The sequence below is a fragment of the Camelus bactrianus genome, chromosome 4 (assembly GCF_048773025.1).
Source record: "Camelus bactrianus isolate YW-2024 breed Bactrian camel chromosome 4, ASM4877302v1, whole genome shotgun sequence".
Taxonomy (NCBI): Eukaryota; Metazoa; Chordata; class Mammalia; order Artiodactyla; family Camelidae; genus Camelus; species Camelus bactrianus.
This window is the reverse complement of record NC_133542.1, coordinates 91,596,996-91,614,862: the sequence shown is the minus strand read 5'-3', so window position 1 is coordinate 91,614,862 and position 17,867 is coordinate 91,596,996. Positions and strand designations below refer to the sequence as shown.

At 43.7% G+C, this 17,867-nt stretch overlaps 1 protein-coding gene across 3 annotated transcripts in view; it reads left to right on the top strand.

Annotated features, from left to right (window-relative positions):
• ACO1 (aconitase 1) overlaps window positions 1–17,867 on the top strand; it is a 50,683-nt gene that overhangs the window by 31,554 nt on the left and 1,262 nt on the right. The window contains exons 13-21 of one of the 3 annotated variants that reach the window (XR_012506787.1): window positions 1,254–1,338; window positions 2,149–2,305; window positions 3,418–3,542; window positions 4,520–4,624; window positions 5,314–5,456; window positions 8,673–8,820; window positions 12,302–12,424; window positions 15,416–15,601; window positions 16,159–16,766. Coding sequence is in view for 2 of the 3 variants with exons in the window: in XM_074363168.1 (XP_074219269.1) it covers window positions 1,254–1,338; window positions 2,149–2,305; window positions 3,418–3,542; window positions 4,520–4,624; window positions 5,314–5,456; window positions 8,673–8,820; window positions 12,302–12,424; window positions 15,416–15,601; window positions 16,159–16,272 (1,186 nt within the window). In the remaining variant the exon portion in view is untranslated. Of the gene's footprint in view, window positions 1–1,253; window positions 1,339–2,148; window positions 2,306–3,417; window positions 3,543–4,519; window positions 4,625–5,313; window positions 5,457–8,443; window positions 8,586–8,672; window positions 8,821–12,301; window positions 12,425–15,415; window positions 15,602–16,158; window positions 17,030–17,867 lie in introns of those variants that run through there. The other 2 variants (XM_074363168.1, XM_074363169.1) reach the window with 2 other exon arrangements.

The following is a 17,867-nucleotide window of genomic DNA, read 5'->3' as shown; positions in this document are numbered from 1 at the left end:
GTATTTTCTTAGATCAGTGTCCCATGGCAAAAGAAATGTAAGTAAAAATAAACAAGTGGGACCTAATCAAACTTAAAAAAGCTTTTGCACAGCAAAGGAAATCATCAACAGAGCAAAAAGACAACCTATGGAATGGGAGAAAATATTTGCAAATGATGCAACTGTGACAAGGCATTAATTTCCAAAAATTACAGACACCTCATACAACTCAGTATCAAAAAACAACAAAGGCAAATCAAGTCCACATGAGGTACCACTTCACACCGGTCAGAATGGCCATCATCAAAAAGCCTACAAACAGTAAATACTGGAGGGAGTGTGAAGAAAAGGGAACCCTCATACACTGTCGGAGGGACTGTAAATTGGTGCAACCACTATGGAAAACAGTATGGAAGGTCCTTAAAAAACTAAAATAGAGCTACCATATGATCCAGCAATACTATTCCTGGGCATATATCTGGAAAAGATGAAAACTCTTAATTCAAAAAGGTACATGCACCCCAATGTTCATAGCAGCACTATTTGTAATAGCCAAGACATGGAAGCAACCTAAGTGTCCATCAACAGATGACTGGATAAAGAAGATGTGGTATATTTACATATAAAATATTACTCAGCCATAAAAAAGAATGAAATAGTGCCATCTGCAGCAACAGGGATGGACCTAGAAAATAATAAGTCAGAGAAAGACAAATATTATATCACTTATATGTGGAGTCTGAAAAATAATAAGATGAATCTATTTACAAAACAGACTCACAGACATAAAAACCAAACTTTTGTTTACCAAAGGGAAAGGGAGTTGGGGGAGGGAAAAATTAAGAGTGTGTGATACACAGATACATACTACTATATATAAAATAAATAAGCAACAAGGATTTATTCTGTAACACAGTGAACACTATTCAATGTCCTGTAATAACCTGTAATGGAAAATAATCTGGAAAAAAATTGTGTACATATATATTACTGAATCACTTGGCTGTGTACCTGAAACTCACACAATATTATAAAAAGACTATACTTCAATTAAAAAAAAAAGTAAATTATAAAAAGGACTCTTAATTGAATGATCTAGAATGAATGAATAGATCAAAATGCTCCCAAGAACGAGAGCTTTATAGAAACGGCACTGTGCTAAATTTATTTCATGCGCTGCTATTCTCTTTAAATCAGTGGCCTCCAGGAACTATAACCAGCAGACGGTCCCACTGAGAGTCTCTCTCCACCCTGCACTTCTTTCTTGCACCTAGGTTTGACGTGGTGGGCTATGGCTGCATGACCTGCATCGGCAACAGTGGGCCCTTGCCTGAAGCTGTGGTAGAAGCCATCACGCAGGTAATTACAGAGGGGCCTGTGGGTCTCCAGAGCTGTTGTCCTTTTTTTATAAGATGTGTGACCAAAATGCTGGTAATTTCATGAAGGTCCGGGCAACAGGGGATGTGGTTAAGAGTCTGGCCTTTGGATTTGAGCTAAACTTACTAGCTGTATACCTTTGGGAAAGTTAATTAACCTCTTTGTGCCTCAGTTTTCACAACTGTAAATTGGAGACAGTAATAGTATGTGTTTCATAGAGTTGTGAGCATTAAGGTGACAGTGGACATTGAGGACTTATTGAGGTGCCTGGAACACACATGCTCCATAAATGCTGGCTTTGACTGCAGAGGCGCCAGAATCATTTATTCCTGTTGTCTGAAAACTGCTTCCAAGTCAGAAGAGAATCCACACAAATGAATCTTAACTATTGTGTTGGCTTGATTTTTGTCCCATTAACTCAGTAGCACTCAGAAATACTATTTGGTTTGCTGTGCATTAATTGTAGAGTCCATGTCAGTCAGTGTGGCTCCCTTTAGCTTGTACTCTTCCCCACCTGTTCTCTGGCCCCCAGCAGCCAAAGAACCAGGATGTTGCCTTCTGACCCACCTGGTATTTTCTCATGAGCAGAAGCCACTGAACATGTCTCTGCTTCTTCTGACCCAGAGTGTCTCCCACAGGGCTGCCCTGTGTGCTCTTCTTCCCGGGGGGGAGGACCAGGTGAAAGGGAAGCTTGAGGGCTACTTTACTTAAAGGGAAAACCTTGGCAAATGGTCTAAGACACCTAGGCGATCTCTTGTCTTTGTGACCTGCTTTCTCCCTTGCCTCACACAGGGGGACCTCGTAGCTGTTGGAGTACTGTCTGGAAACAGGAATTTTGAAGGGCGAGTTCACCCCAACACCCGGGCCAACTATTTAGCCTCTCCGCCCTTAGTAATAGCATATGCAATTGCCGGCACCATCAGGATTGACTTTGAGAAAGAGCCCCTGGGTAAGATTTTATCTGTGTGGGTAGTTTTTTCCCCAATGAATTTGACAGTATTACTGCTTTCCTTGATGAATAATGAAGCCTAGAACCTTAAGAGATGAGAGGAGAAGGAAGCAGTACACAGCTAGGACATAACTATTTCAGTTAAAGGGAAAGGGGCGACAAGAGGGAAAGAAACACCACAAGTAACAGAGTTCTTGCCACTCTGGCGGCTTCTCCGGTTCCTCTCTTTCCAGCTCCTGCTTTACTCTCATGATAGGCATTGTTTTCATACTTAGTCTGTAGCAACACCATCCTACACAGTGCAGCTTCTCCAGATTCAGGGGAAATGATGCTTTGTTTCCTTTTCCACTGGTTTTTTTGCTGTACCCTCCTCAATGCATGCTAACCGGACTGGATAATATGAAAACAGTGCCCTGTAATTTACTTTTAGGAACCATAGCTTTCGAGGTACTGTTGATCCTCGTTATATATGGATTCCATATTTGCAAATTTGACTACTCCTTAAAATGGATTTAACCCCCAAATCAATGCTCATCACGCTCCCGTGGTCACGAACAGACGTGCATGGGGGTGAAAACTGAGTTGCCTGCCGTGCCTGCTCTCAGCTGAAGCTGAACAACATGACCTGCTGCCTTCTTGTTTCAGGTCTCATACTGCAAACAAGTGTTCTGTTTCCTGTCTGTGCTCTGTTTAATGCCATGTTATTCACATTTTAGTGCTTTTTGTTGTTGATTTCACTGTTTAAAATGGCCCCTGAGAGTAATGCTGAAATACTGTGTAGTGTTCCTAAGCCCAAGAAGGCTGTGATGGGCCTCGTGTTAGACAGGCTTTCGAGTTCAATATGAAAGTGTTAACAGTATATATTAAATAAGGTATCTCGAAATAGAAGCACACATAAAGCAAGGTGATGTATTGTTCAGTTGATGAAAATGTGGATGGAGTCTCTCGGAGCCTAACCCCCTGTGTCCCCTGGGGGCAGTGACTGCGTATTCTCCAATTCAGCGCATACGTGGACTTTGTAGAGCTTCCCTGAACAACAAGAACTGACTGTACATGACAGAGGAAATGGGGTATGAAATGCAGTTCTTCTCACTAATAAACATTTCCCCCAGGGGTAAATGCAAAGGGGCAACAAGTATTTCTGAAAGACATCTGGCCAACCAGAGATGAGATCCAGGTGGTGGAGCGCCAGTACGTCATCCCCGGGATGTTTAAGGAGGTCTACCAGAAGATAGAGGTAAGGCGGGTGCCCAAGGGAAAGCTGCTCATTTTTACAGACCCCACAATCCCCTGACATTCCCAGATTCGGACAACTGAGCAGCGGCCTCAGGAGGAAAGGCCTCAGCTTGTGTGGTTCCGGGCCAGCTTTCTATAGTTCCCCCTTCCTCAGGCAGACGGGGGTATTGTGTCAGCTGTGGTTCGGGACCCCTGATGTCACTACAGTGTGTCCCTGAGGGGTCAACTGGTTAAATGCACCTTTCAGAATTATTCGGATGCTTTAAAAAGTAATAAAAATAAAAGCCACTCAGTAGGTAACATCAAACTACCAAACTGGAAATAAATAAAACTTACTATGCATTTTACAAATAGGGAGAAAATGTATCGGGCTCAGTATCATCTTCTGAGACTCTTGGATGTTATTCCTCTCCCCGTTTCTGTGTTACACTGACCCAGGGGCTTCTGACTGGGGCTGGTGGTGTGAAATAAGGGAGCAGACTGTATGGAGAGAGGGGTCAAATGGGATTATACTCATGCACTGGGCCCACCCACAAGCTGCTCATTGGGAAATGGTATGAAGGAGTTTGGTGGACATTCGGTTAAATGCATTTCTTCAAAGGCTTAGCTAATAGACATATGCGGCGTATGCAACCTGATTTTAATACACAGCCGCTGTCATTTGCTAGCCAATGTCCCTGTTGACCTGGCAGTCTACTTCCCAAAATCTTCAGACAGTAAATAATTTCCCCTTTGGTACAATCTTATTATCTCAAATTATACTTATAAGTACATGTATTAGTTACCTACTGCTGTGCAGCAAATTACCCCAAACTCTGATTACTTAGCATGGTGCTGTCTGTACAGAGGAACAGACCAGAATAAGAATGGTTTTTACTGCACTCTTAGCTTGAATATATGTTTTGTGTTTTCATGTTAAACTTTCCTTAGAATGGAATGTGATTAGATCTGCCTTTCCCTTTCTCTTTTTTTCCTAAGACTGTGAATGAAAGCTGGAATGCCTTAGCAGCCCCATCCGATAAGCTGTATTGTTGGAACCCCAAATCTACCTACATTAAGTCACCACCATTCTTTGAAGACCTGGTAGGACTTCTTATTTTTTAACAAAATGAGTTCTTCAGAAAGTTTCTTGCCTTATAAAATCTGCTTGATTATCCAGTACCCTTGCTTAGACTACCCGTTTCATTAACCTTTAGAAACCTGCACAGGTCATCCTGGGGAGTTTGGGGAAGCTAGGGTATTTGGCTGGAGTGGGCCTATACTTTCTCTGTCCAGGGCTTCTGTGTGGCTGTGTAGACACACCCTGTTGGACACGGACTCAGAAGAGTCTCAGGGACTGTCTGGGAGAGCAGCCCCACCGCCCACCATATTCAGACCTTATACCCATAAAAGTAAGGGAAACCCTGAAACTGACCATCAGGGAGTCACCCTGCCCAGGGTGGGAGGGGGTGGGGGGAGAGAAGTCAGGACTCCTGCTGTCCTCAGCGTCTGAGGAGTTCCCTGCACATGGAGAAGGAAGGTGTCATTGCAGCAGTTTCCCTGTGGCTTGTGAGGGGCACTGCCAATACTTCACCTCCTTTCAAGGGTGAGATATGAACATTTTTGAGTAAATTCACCTCACTTTTCTAAGCACTCCTGATAAAACTAGAATTTTCTATACATTGATGTAGGGCTGTCACCTGGCTCAGGTCCACGGACCACTACTATTGAGGCTCCCTGGTGACGTGCTGGAGAAACCTGGGCCAGCACTGACTTGTTGTGTTCTTTATTAGACTTTGGATCTTCAGCCCCCGAAATCTATAGTGGATGCCTATGTGCTGCTAAATTTGGGAGATTCAGTAACAACTGACCACATCTCTCCGGCTGGAAATATTGCAAGAAACAGCCCTGCTGCTCGCTACTTAACTAACAGAGGGTAAGTATGAGGGAGGGGAGGAGAGCCTGAAGGCAGAAATGCAGAGAGTGAGACCCGTATTTCTCTTTTCACATGGGCTCTTTGGAATCAGAATCCGGTTTTTCACTGAATGCTGGGGCTTAAAAACTAGTCATCTGTTTACTGCTTCGAAGCTTCCATGGGAGAATCCATCAGCAAGGGAACCCCACGAGGGGAGAGAACCTTCTTATTGAATAAGTGTGCTCATTGGACTCAACTGTCATCCCTGCCCCCAGCATGATTGTTAAAGTACAGGTCTCCAGAACTATTCAATATCTTGTAGTAACAACCTATAATGGAAAAGAGTCTGAAAAAGAATATATATACACGTACAACTGAATCACTTTGCTGTACACCTGAAATTAACACATTGTAAAATGACTTTTTTTTTTAAAAAGGGTTTCTTTTTTTTAACAGCATAATGTCCCAGTTATGCATATATATATATTCATTTTGATATTTTCATTAAAGGTTATTACAGGATATTGAATATAGTTCCCTGTGCTATACAACAGAAATTTATCTATTTTTATATAGTGGTTAACATTTGCAAATCTCAAACTCCCAGGTTTATTCCTTCCCACCTGCTTTCCCCCAGTAACCGTAAGATTGTTTACTATCTGCAAGTCTGTCTCTGTTTTGTAGATGAGTTCATTAATGTCCTCTTTTTTCTTCATTTTTTTTTTTTGATTCCACATATGAGTGATATCATATGGTATTTTTCTTTCTCTTTCTGGCTTACTTCACTTAGAATGACATTTTCCAGGGCCATCCATGTTGCTGCAAATGGCATTATTTTATTCTTTTTTATGGCTGAGTAGTATTCCATTGTATAAATATACCACAACTTCTTTATCCATTTGTCTATTGATGGACATCTAGGCTGCTTCCATGTCTTGGCTATTGTATACAGTGCTGCTGTGAACATTGGAATGAAGCTGGAGGAATAACCCTCCCAGACTTCAGACAATACTACAGAGCTACAGTAATCAAAAGAGCATGGTTTTGACACAAAACTGGACATACGGATTAATAGAACAATAGAGAGCCCAGAAATGAACCCAGAGACCTATGGTCAATTAATCTTCAACAAAGGAGGCAAGAATATACAATGGAGAAAAAAACAATCTCTTCAACAAGTGGTGCTGGGAAAGCTGGACAGCCACATGTAAATCAAGGACGTTAGAACACTCCCTCACACCGTACACAAAAGTAAACTCAAAATGGCTTAAAGAAAGACACTATAAACCTCCTAGAAGGAAACATAGGCAAAACATTCTCTGACATAAATCTTAGCAATGTTCTCCTAGGGCAGTCTACCCAGGCAATAGAGAAACTATATTTCAATTAAAAACGGTTCAAAAAATAAAGTACAAGACTCTGCTCTTAACCTGTCACGGAGCCTGTTGCACTTGAAGCACTCAGCAGGGATGGAACCAGAAATGCACTGACATCTCCTGGTTGAGAAACGTAATATTTACAGAGAACTGCTTCGAGGATTTGCAGTTTAAACATCCATTCATCAATCCTTCAGTCATATACTGATTTTAACAGGTATTACACCAATATTACCTACTGTTATGTAATATACTGATATTAATCAAAGTCAGTCCTAAATTTGACTTTCCATGAATCATCTGAGGACATAAAAATTCGTGTTTCCCATCCCCACCTACTGAATTAGCTTCTTCAGTGATGGGGCCCAGAGCCAATTTGAGGAACAAAATCCAACACTTTTCTTTTCTCAGTGGGAGCAGACAGCTGCCTTGCCCCTCACCTCCCTTGCAGGTGGCTAACCCATTTTCTTCCTGAATTCCCCTTCTGCTGTGATCACTCAGTCTCTGCCTTCTCCTAGTGCATCCTATGAGACAGTCTGTTCATTCAGAACAAGAATATTTCATAGTCCCCAGAAATGTAAGTGTTGTGAGTGTAAGAAGACAGCCCACATCTATCTAGAGGAAGTGATGCACAGTGGTCTGTTTCATGATTTTTTTTTTTTAGCATGGGGCAACTACTTTTTAAAGTGTATGGAAACTGCCTGTACACAGATACATATGAGATTTTAAAGGGAAAGGATTTTGCTTTGAGTGAAGACATGAATCCATCAGCAAGTAGAGAAGAGCAGGTGATACTGAAGAGGGGTCAGCGAGTCCCTGCTCTTTCCCTCAGCCACATGCTCTGGACACCACCTTGTTCTCTGAATGTTCCAGGCAAGGCCAAGTACCCTTCTGCCTGAGAGCGTTTAATCAAGCTGGCTATTTTTTCCTCTTGGATGCTCTTCCCCAAGATACTCTCTTAGCTAACTCCCTCGCCAAGTTCAAGACATCATCCGTGAGGTCACCCCCACCATACTCCTGTTCTCCTTGCCCTGATCTACCTTTTCTTTTTTCTAAGGTATTAACTACAATCTATTAACACTCACGTAGGATCCCCTTTTTAAAATTTGTCTCCACCTTCTAGAATGCAAGCCCTGCAAAGGCAGGGATCTTTGTCTGTTTTGCTCATTGATGTACCCCAGGCACCTAGAGCAGTTCCTGGCACATAGTTGGTGCTCAGTAAAAAGCTGCTGAATGAAAGGGAGAAAAGGGTTCCAAGGGCAAACAGAGAAACTAGAGAAACACAAAAGGTTGAGGCTGGAGGAAGAAACTAGGGAAACAAGCAATAACCAAACCTTTTTTGATTGGTGATTATTGTCACTCTTTTGAGACATAGACTCCTTAGGGAATTGAAGGAAAGGAAATATACCTTCCCAGAAAAATTCACATCCACATTTTGGACACAATTTCAGGGGTTCATAGACACACTCATCTACTCATGAAGCCCATTCATAGACTCTCAAACTTCAACAGATCTAACTAATAGATCATTAACACACACTTCCTAGCATTTTAAGAAACAGCCCAGTGAACTGGTCACTATGTTCACTGTAAGATGTTCTTATTAGAGTTCCTCCTCATTGTTCCACCCAGATTTCTAAGACTGGAAGTTGATGCTGGGACAATACTGATTCACCATCCCACTTCTCACCTCTCACTCTGCCTTCAGCTGAAGCTATGGGAACAGCTTTTCTGCCTTGGAGAACAATACTTAGTAGACTTAGAGAATATCTAGGTTTGTGGTTTTTCTCTTTTCTTGGTATAAGCCAAGTTTAATCTTCTCTCGGTTCACTAACTAGGTCTCTCCTGCTTCTGTTCTTAGTCTGACTCCAAGAGAATTCAACTCCTATGGCTCCCGCCGAGGTAACGACGCTATCATGGCGCGGGGGACATTTGCCAACATCCGCTTATTAAACAAATTCCTGAACAAGCAGGCACCACAGACTATCCATCTGCCTTCTGGAGAAATTGTGAGTATTGTGTTTTCTGCTTCGTGGAGAAGCCAGCATTTCTCAGGCTCTGGGTGGCTGGATATTCGACTTTCCTTCGGGTCTCATTTTCTTCTTCACAGCTCATCCTACCTCTTGCTTCATGTGCTGTCTTGCCAGGTGGGCATGTATGTAGAGTTCATCACTGATGGAGAGGCCCTTTAAACTGGAAGACCTTCTTTTCCTGATTAGAGATTCTGTTTCATGCTTTAACTTAATCTAGTTTCCTGGGAGTGGAGCTCAAAGAGCCTCTGAGTGAAATTGCATCAGTTTAGAGTACTTGAGGGGGAAACTCCAGGTTAAGGTAGGGGATATTTATTAAGAAGTGCTATTTTATGACTTTAATTAATTTACCATACCACTGGGAAAGAAGGAATGTGGAGGCCTGTGGAGGCTTGCTTGGGCTCTAAAGGGAACTGTTTGGAGTTGGCATATTACAGCTGGAACTGCTGTTCACAGCTGGGAGGCATATAAGAAGACTGCACTTTGAATCAGACACTCCTGGGTTCAAATCCCAGCTTCACCTATTACCTGAGGGGCCTTCAGCAAGTTATTTCCCTCTCTGAGCCTCATTTTTCTTACCTGTGAAGCAGAAACATTATCTACCTTGTAAGGCTCTGAGGCTTATTAACCTTAAATAGAATGACATGTAAAACACCTAGCAGAGTATCTGGCACCTGCAGGAGGTCCTCTGGGTCACTTCCCTCCCCAGTGAATGCTGGGAGGGAAATAAGCCTCCCAGAGGAAATAACCCTCCCAGAGTATTTTAAAATAATAATGGCCAGTATGTCTGTGGCACTTACTACGTCCCAAGTGCTGTTCTTAGCTCTCTGCATTTACTGACTGGTTTAATCCTGAAAACAACCCTTTGAGGAAAGTACCATAATTCTCCTTGTTTTAAATTGGGAACTGGGCCTAGAGAGCCCACATACCCTCCTAAGGCCCCAAGCAGAAAAGCTGAGGTTAAATAACCCACAGAGTCTGACTCTAAAGTCAGTGCTCTTTACCACCACACACAGTGCCTGACTTGTGACTGGCTCTGTGTTTGTAAAGCAGACTCTTCACAGAGACTCTGATCCCCAGGACCCAGCACACAGTCAGTCCCCAGGACATACTTGTTCAGTGAATAGCAGGGATGACAAACCAAGTAGTAAATGAAAAAGATACAAATAAACGGTAGAATGCACAAGAGATGAAAGGGAAGGACTTGCAGTTATATACATCCTGGGGCCTCCAGGATGCTGTCACAGTGACCCTCCCTTATTTACAACCCCACCATCACAGAGAACTCCCAGTCAGACGTTTAGTGACTCAGCTTAAACAAGGGGCAGAATCAGAGATGAACAGACATTTGAGCCAAGCTTTGAACCTCAAAGACAGACAAAGAACAGGGGATTAAAAGGCAGGCCACAGGTAATGCAGAGAGTATAAGAAAACTAAGAAAAACAATTGTCTCCTCAGTGATAAAAGATGATTTTCTGTTGCTGTAAAGTAACCAGAGGACAAGAACTCTTTAAAAAAAAAAAAAAAAGCCCCTAAAAAAAATTCACAGGGAAAGTTGATTCGTCAAGAAAATCTTCCAGAATATAGAAAGGGGAAGTTAGAGAGAAAATGTAAGAAAAGTAAAGACTGAACTGAGGAGGGCCAACATCTGACTGAATAAAGATGCTAAAAAGAGATGACAAAATTTGAGAGGGTATTATTAAAGTAACACAAAGAAATTCAAAATCTGAGACTCCAGATTGAAAGGACCACTGAACACCCAGCCACATGATTAAAGAATGACCCACTCCAAGTCACATCATTGTGAAATTAACAACAGCAAAGATAAGGAGAAGATCTAGAGACTTCCAGAGAGGGAAAGAACAGCTTATGTGCACTGTTTTAGGGATCAGAAGCACACAAAGCAACTCTAGAAACTTAAGACTGAGGAAAAGTATTTGGACCCTAAAAATCTACGTCCCTCATACTACCAGCCGAATGAAATTAAAGTAATAACAAATTTCAATATTCAGAAACTTTAAAAATACCCCTCATTCCCAGTCTCAGAAAGCTCCTTGGTCAATGTGTTCCACCAAACGAGGGAATCAACGAAGAAAAGGGGAAGATGTAGGATCCAGGAAAAAGAAATGCAGGGAATCGCCAGGATGTTGGAGAAGGAAGATTCCTCTGTAACAGGAATGCACCACATCCTCAGAGAGCCATTAGTCCACACAGGAACTGAGGGCTCCAGGAGTAACATCTCCATGAAAAAGACTTCTAAATGATCGACTGCCTGATAAATTCGAATGTCTTTAGAGAAGACTTGTATTTCAGACAGAGCACTTGGGGATGAATGAATGGGTAGGGACGTAGAAACAGGTGAGCACATACACACAAAAATAACTACTAATTCCATTAGAAATTTTTTTTAATTGCCAAGAAAAGGAAATCATAGTATACTAAATGACTCAGCCATAAATAGCATTTATGTAATTATAACATATAGCATAATGATGGCAGAAGACTGTGGAGAGGAGAGGGTGGGGGCCCTATGGGAGTGGTGGTTAAAAGAACTAAATCCTCAAAGTAGGAAATTAATAGAAAATAACAAAAAAGGATAAATGAAAAACTGGCAGATTAAATATAATACTTAGGGATACAGAGGCACAGTAACAGAAGAAGCCACTAAATGTTATGCTTTCTTTAGAAGAGAGAGAGTTCAGGGAGCTATTGCTTTATAAGCTGCTTGGTCCCCTCAGAATGGCTCATGTAAGGGAAAAGCCAGGAGCCCGGAACCCTACACCTGCTTAGTCCCTCTGATCTCCGGTTCCATGACCTGCTTTGCCGTGGGACTGTCAGCTTTGCAGTAGTTTTGAAAGCACTTTAAAACACACACTCCCACATTCTTAATACCCAAAGCCAGTAACAGATATCTATCAAAATATCAGGTAGGTTGTTTCTTTCTGCTCTTTGAAAGGATCCAGATTATTTGGTTAGAAAGAAAAGGCCGTTACTGGTTTTTGCTTGTTTGTTTAACAACTTCTATATTCATGAGTTCTTTCCAGCTGAATGTGACCTTCTTTGTGTTTGACTACCCATCACTGAGTCAAAACCCAGGTTTACGTGGGATTCTCTGCTTCTTAACCTTTAAAATACTTTAATCTATGGAAGAGTTCTTTTTAAAAAACTGATCTAATTTACTTTTTCCCCGATGCCCTAGGCTTTGAATGTTTTTCTAAAACTAGGACAACAATTATGCATTTCAGTTAAGAGTATAAAATTCAGTTTGATAGAGGTACTAGATGGAGTTAACTAGGTATTTGTAGACCAGGCAAGCGACTGGTTGTTTTTTGCATTGGCTTTACACTGGCTTGGCCAATTGCAGGCATTCTGCCCCTATATGTCCCACCAGGACTCACTGGCCTCCTTCCACACTCTGCGCCTTCACTGCATCTGTAAAATCTTCCTCTTCTCTTCTCAGCTTGATGTGTTCGATGCTGCTGAGCGGTACCAGCAGGCGGGCCTTCCTCTGATCATTCTGGCCGGCAAGGAGTACGGCTCAGGCAGCTCCCGAGACTGGGCGGCCAAGGGCCCTTTCCTACTGGTGAGTATTGTGAAAAGACATCCCAGCAGGCAGCTGCCCTTCTGAACCAGGAGGGAAGCTGGGAGAAGGACTAGAAATAAATTCCTCTGCTTTACTTTCTAAGAAGATGCTGTGGAAGAGCAAAGCAAGCTCAGAAAAGCATAGTGTTCATTCATCTCCTGCCTCTTGGTAGACCTGGATTGACTTCACTCACTGAAGGGTAATCAAGAGTTGAACAGGTTCCCTTAGACATTTATATCCTGAGAACCGTGGCTCTTTGGGGGTGTCGACAGAACACTTGAGAGGAGGGTCCTGAAGTCTATGAGATTATATCCAAAAGTGTGTAGTATGTTATGCCTTTTTTTTAATGGGGAAAAGTTTCATGGTTTTCATAACATTCTCAGAGGTTGAACACCCGAAGTTTATTTGTTCACACTGTCCCAGGTAAATGTGAGGAATAAGCCAGGGCTACTGCTACATACTGTCTGTGAGGTTCACAGAAGGGAAAAAGTAAGGGGCCTGAGCTTTGGATAAACTTGGGGAATGCACTTTTTACAACTGCTTTCACTGCCTGTGAAAATCTGTTTACAGGCTCTAGAGAAAAGGAAGCCCTCTGTGTATGCACACGGCTCTTTAGAGCCTTCAAGCCATTTCCTGGCTTGACCTGCTTGAAGAGTCCCCTCACCTACCAGGTGAGGGTAGGGTGGGCGGGGAGGGGGGAGCTACGGGAAACAGAGAGCTTTTACCTTTCCAGCATTTGCTTGCCCTGAAAACAGGGAAAATGCCTGCTGCCTGGCTTAAATCCTCAGGGAAGGGTAACAGAGGTTAGCTGGTATCATTTAAAATAACGTATGGCTCGAGCAAATTAATGCACTTGGGAGACACTAAATAAGCTGATATCCACAAATACTGTAAAAAATATGGCTGTCTGGCAGGCAGCCCTCCAGATGCCCAGGCTCTGAAAACATCTTTGACATCACACCTATTTTGTTTTTTTTAGTCAAACATTTTGCAGGTGGAAAAAAATGATGTCCTCTGATTAGCTGATAATATGTCAAAGGCCTGGCTTTTCTAGAAACTGCTGAAGAAAAGCTAAGAAATTAAAGAAAGGATTTTAGAAGGGAGCTGGGTGCTGATAGTAGCCATGAGAGCACGGCCATCGGTGGGGACGGTGAGACCTGGGGGGTAAGAAGAGACCTGGCGCCCAGGGCTTTCTCGAGTCTGGCTGGGCTGCACATACTGTACGTGTCTGCCAGGAGACCAAAGAAAGGGCCCAGGTACAGCGACAGTCACCAGTGGTTTACTAGAGGGGGAATCTTCCACATCTGAAGCAAGGTCCTGGAGTGACACCCCACCTTGTGCAGCAAAGGGCAGGCAGGACGCAGCAGCAGTCTTCGCTACGGGGGGAGGAGAAGGCTACCAATAAATGACATCAAGTTGGCTTATCAGCTACCAGGGAGGCCTGGGCACGTCTGCCCAGCCCCTCATGTTAATAACCATCACGACGGCAGATGTTTCCCTTTAAAAAAAACGAGCAGGTGGAGCCTCTCTGGCCTAAGGGGCAGGGGCAAGCACGTGCATTTGGGCCAGGTGTCGAGGAAGAAGGGACTGGTGGAGCAGGGGATGTACAAAGAGCAGGAGAACAGCCTTGAGTGGCCTGACCACGCAGGTCTAGACATCTCTAGAGAAGCGCTGTCTGTCCAGACAGCCGTGTGCACTGCACTGTGCAGCCACCCAGCCCCAGCCACTCAGCAATCCTGGGCTGTCCTCACACAGAGCAGGATGGACGGCTGTGATCTGCAGCGACGCACAGCCCTCTACACAGAGCTCACGACGTAAAGAATATGTTTACCAAGATCGCCACATCCCCCCAAAATAAATACACAATATATATTTACGTAAATCCATGTAAAATATCTACTGTCCTAAAGAATCTGCCCTTCCTCTATAAATGTGTTCTAAAATTTGGAAACACTTTGGAGTTTTAAAAAATACCTATGGCTGGATCTCATCCCCAGAAATTCTGGTTTAGTTGGTAAGGAGAAAAACCTGGACATCTGGATTTTAAAAGCCTCCCCCTGGTGATTTTAATGTCCAGCAGTTTGAGAAGCTCTACAGCCACAGTTCTCATAACTCACAAGACTCACTATCGTTCTCCCACCCATGGTCCCTGCGAGAGATTCTGACACAGTGGATCTGGGGTGGTACCCAAGAATCTACATTTTTAACAAGCTTCCTAAGTGACCCTGATTCAGGGGATCTTAAAAGTTACCCTAGATATTAAAGAGACCTCTTAGGGGTATCTTAATACTACATTACAGTTAACAAATACTTGAGGATGAGGTGTTCTAGTTAATAGAGTATCCTGGTTTATTGATTGATCATTGCTGTATATTGCCAGTTACAGATTACCAATAAAGTGTACTTAACAGGAAGCTTTATATCAAGATTATATTCAATGCAATTTGATCCTTGAAACAGGAAGTGTAACAGCAGCATACAGTAGGTATCAACCTTCTCTGCAGTGTGTTCTGAAATGGTCTTGATTAAATCTTCTGTGTCTGCTGGTGCAGCTATAATAACAGCAAAATTCAAGGGGAAAAAATGAATTTATTTATGTTGCTTTGTGGTGTAGTTTCCAGATACATGGGAGTTTGCTAAGAAATGTTGTACCACAAAGTGGCTAAGTGTGTGGTTAGACTGCATGGGTTCAAATACGGGATAAATCGCTGACCACGGGGGTAAAGGAGGACAATAATGGCGTGTACCTGCAGGGTTGGTGGAGGGTGAAGGAGAGAATTCATTTCAGTGCCTACATGCTGCCTGTACCTTGTAGTCAATCAGTAAAGCCCGGCTACTGTGTTATTTATAACTAGAGGGTAACATTTAATGTAAATGATTAACTGGTACTTAACAGAATTTAGGTGTGAAAAGAGTTTAACTTAAGCCTTTTGTAAAGTGACTGTATACCTAAAGAAAAACTGTGTCCAGACTACTCTTTTGGCTCATCAGGGAATCAAAGCTGTCCTGGCTGAGAGTTACGAGCGCATTCACAGAAGTAACTTGGTCGGGATGGGGGTGATCCCCCTCGAATATCTCCCTGGGGAGAATGCAGACGCCCTGGGACTCACGGGGCGGGAACGATACACTATCAGCATTCCAGAAACCCTCAAACCACGAATGAAAGTCCAGGTCAAGGTAAGTTGGCACATTTCCATGTCGAGCCCAGCTTATAAAGGACCCTGTGTTTGTCATCAATCTTGTTAGAAGAAAATCAGTGGGATTTGGAAAGGAAAAAAATCTTTCAATAGAAATGCATCAGACTTAGGAGTTCTCCTAGCACTTTCCTACCAGCCTTCACAACGCAATGTATGTGACACCTGTTAGTGACACCTGTGACACCTCTGCTGACTGCGGACACAAAGCCTCCGGCAGCCCTCGGGAAAGCTTTAGAAAATAGCATCCCAAACGTCACCAGCGGCTGCCGCCCTGAGAGGCTAATTCTAATTCTCAGGTGTCTCTCACTTATATCATTCATGCTCTGCAGCGCTTTACGGTAAAGATAAGTCCGCTAGGACGTATTAAAATGCAACTTACGGCTCAGTGGGTCCAGGCCGGGGCCAGCGTGCGCCTGTGCCGGGCGCGTGGACGCACCTTGAGGGCAGGCGGGGGCAGGATGGCCTCCCTCCCGACAGGGCGGGCGGGCCTGCTGGCGTCCACCCCAGCCACTCTTCTCTGCTGCTCTGTCCTTGCAGCTGGACACTGGCAAGACCTTCCAGGCCGTCATGAGGTTTGACACCGACGTGGAGCTCACATATTTCCACAACGGGGGAATCCTCAACTACATGATCCGCAAGATGGCCAAGTAGGCCCTGCTTTCGTCGGCGACCGGCACTTCCGCCGCAGCCGGAAGGAGCGCAGCGCCCCCCGCCGGCGGGTCCCAAGCCAACGCCGCCCCGCCCCGCCCGGCCCGGCCGCGCGGGGGCGCTGCCGTCCCAGGGTGGTCTGCGACACGGTTGCCTTCCTCCGCTCACAAAAATCAGCCGTTTCTGTGTTCTCTATTTCTGTTAATCTTTTTATCTTTTTCTAGAACTTGGAAGCTTAGAATGGTGGGGTTGTCAGTAGTGCCAGAAAGAGTGAGTTGACCCTGCGTAAGGTTACTGATCACAGAATGTTGATTTTTCACCCTTAGCCTGTTGACGTTCGGCTGAACACGAGTACGTCCCCTGCCCGTTTTGGGGCTCCGCTCTGTTACCCTCTGAGCAATGAAACCTTTCGCTTGAGAGCCATTGGCCTCTGCATCCTGTACCGGTGTTAACTGGACAAAGTAGAGGGAAACTGGTTCTCACTTCAAATCGCATTGGTAATTGTGATCCCCCCGCCCCGCGTTTTCCTTCGGAGTGAATGATCCGGACACCTCGTGGACGGGTCAGACGTGGAAATTTTTTGATTATGTACCTTTTGCTAGATCAACACTAAAGAAATACGAAGATTTCTTTTACAGTCTTCAAAAGTTTTCCCCAGAAAATGTTTCACGTATCAGGAGAACTTTGTTTGGAAGTGGTTTTGGAGAGAGATACAGAACATTTCTAATTTGAATAAGATTAAATCTATTTTCAAGGAAAACGTTTTGACTTTGGTATTGAATTCTGCTGTGTGTGTGGCTATAGTTTGGGGATATTTAGAGCAGAGCAAATCTCAGACTTATATTCATGAATAAAAGTTACAAACAGAACCCTGTTTTACAAAAAAAAAAAGTATGTGGCCCTCAGATTAAGCTCAGTCCTAGCATAAAAACTCTAGGGCGGCAAAGACAGACCTCCACCCCTTAGCCCTCCATTACTCAGCATGGGAGCAGGCTGGCTCCCCCCATTCAGTGCTTATGGGGAAACAGATCCTTGTGGCTATGACTTCTGGAGTGGGATTTCTTCACTTCTGGACTCTCCTCCTTTACCTCCAAACACACCTTCTATCCTGTTCATGAATACACTGTCTCTGCCAGTGTCACATCCTTGCCCCAAGTAAGGCTGAACAAATAAACCTCTTTACCTGGTTTCTCAAGAAGGTACTTGGGAGGTCTACTTACTTTCCAGATAAGTGTGCTACTCTTGCTGGCCTCAGCCCCTCCTTCCCTCTATGGGATTCCCATCTTGGTTCTTACAGTTTTCCTGAATGCACTGGTGCCTGATCCCTCCTGGGGAATCAAGCATTCCTTGGTGTGCACAGTGAGTTAACTGAGGAACGTTTTTAATGCAGCAAATCAGCACATGTGTCTTTGGCAATGGGATGGCCTTCATGTAGGTGGAAGGATATATTAGTCATGACTTTCCTCCTTATGGTGTTAGAAGCACAACTCAAACTCCCTTAAGCAAAAAAAAAAAAAAAAAAAAAAAAGGCTCATAGAACTTGAACAAGGGTGGCCATGGCCACAGGCTTCATTGGACCTTGTGACTCTAACTCAGGT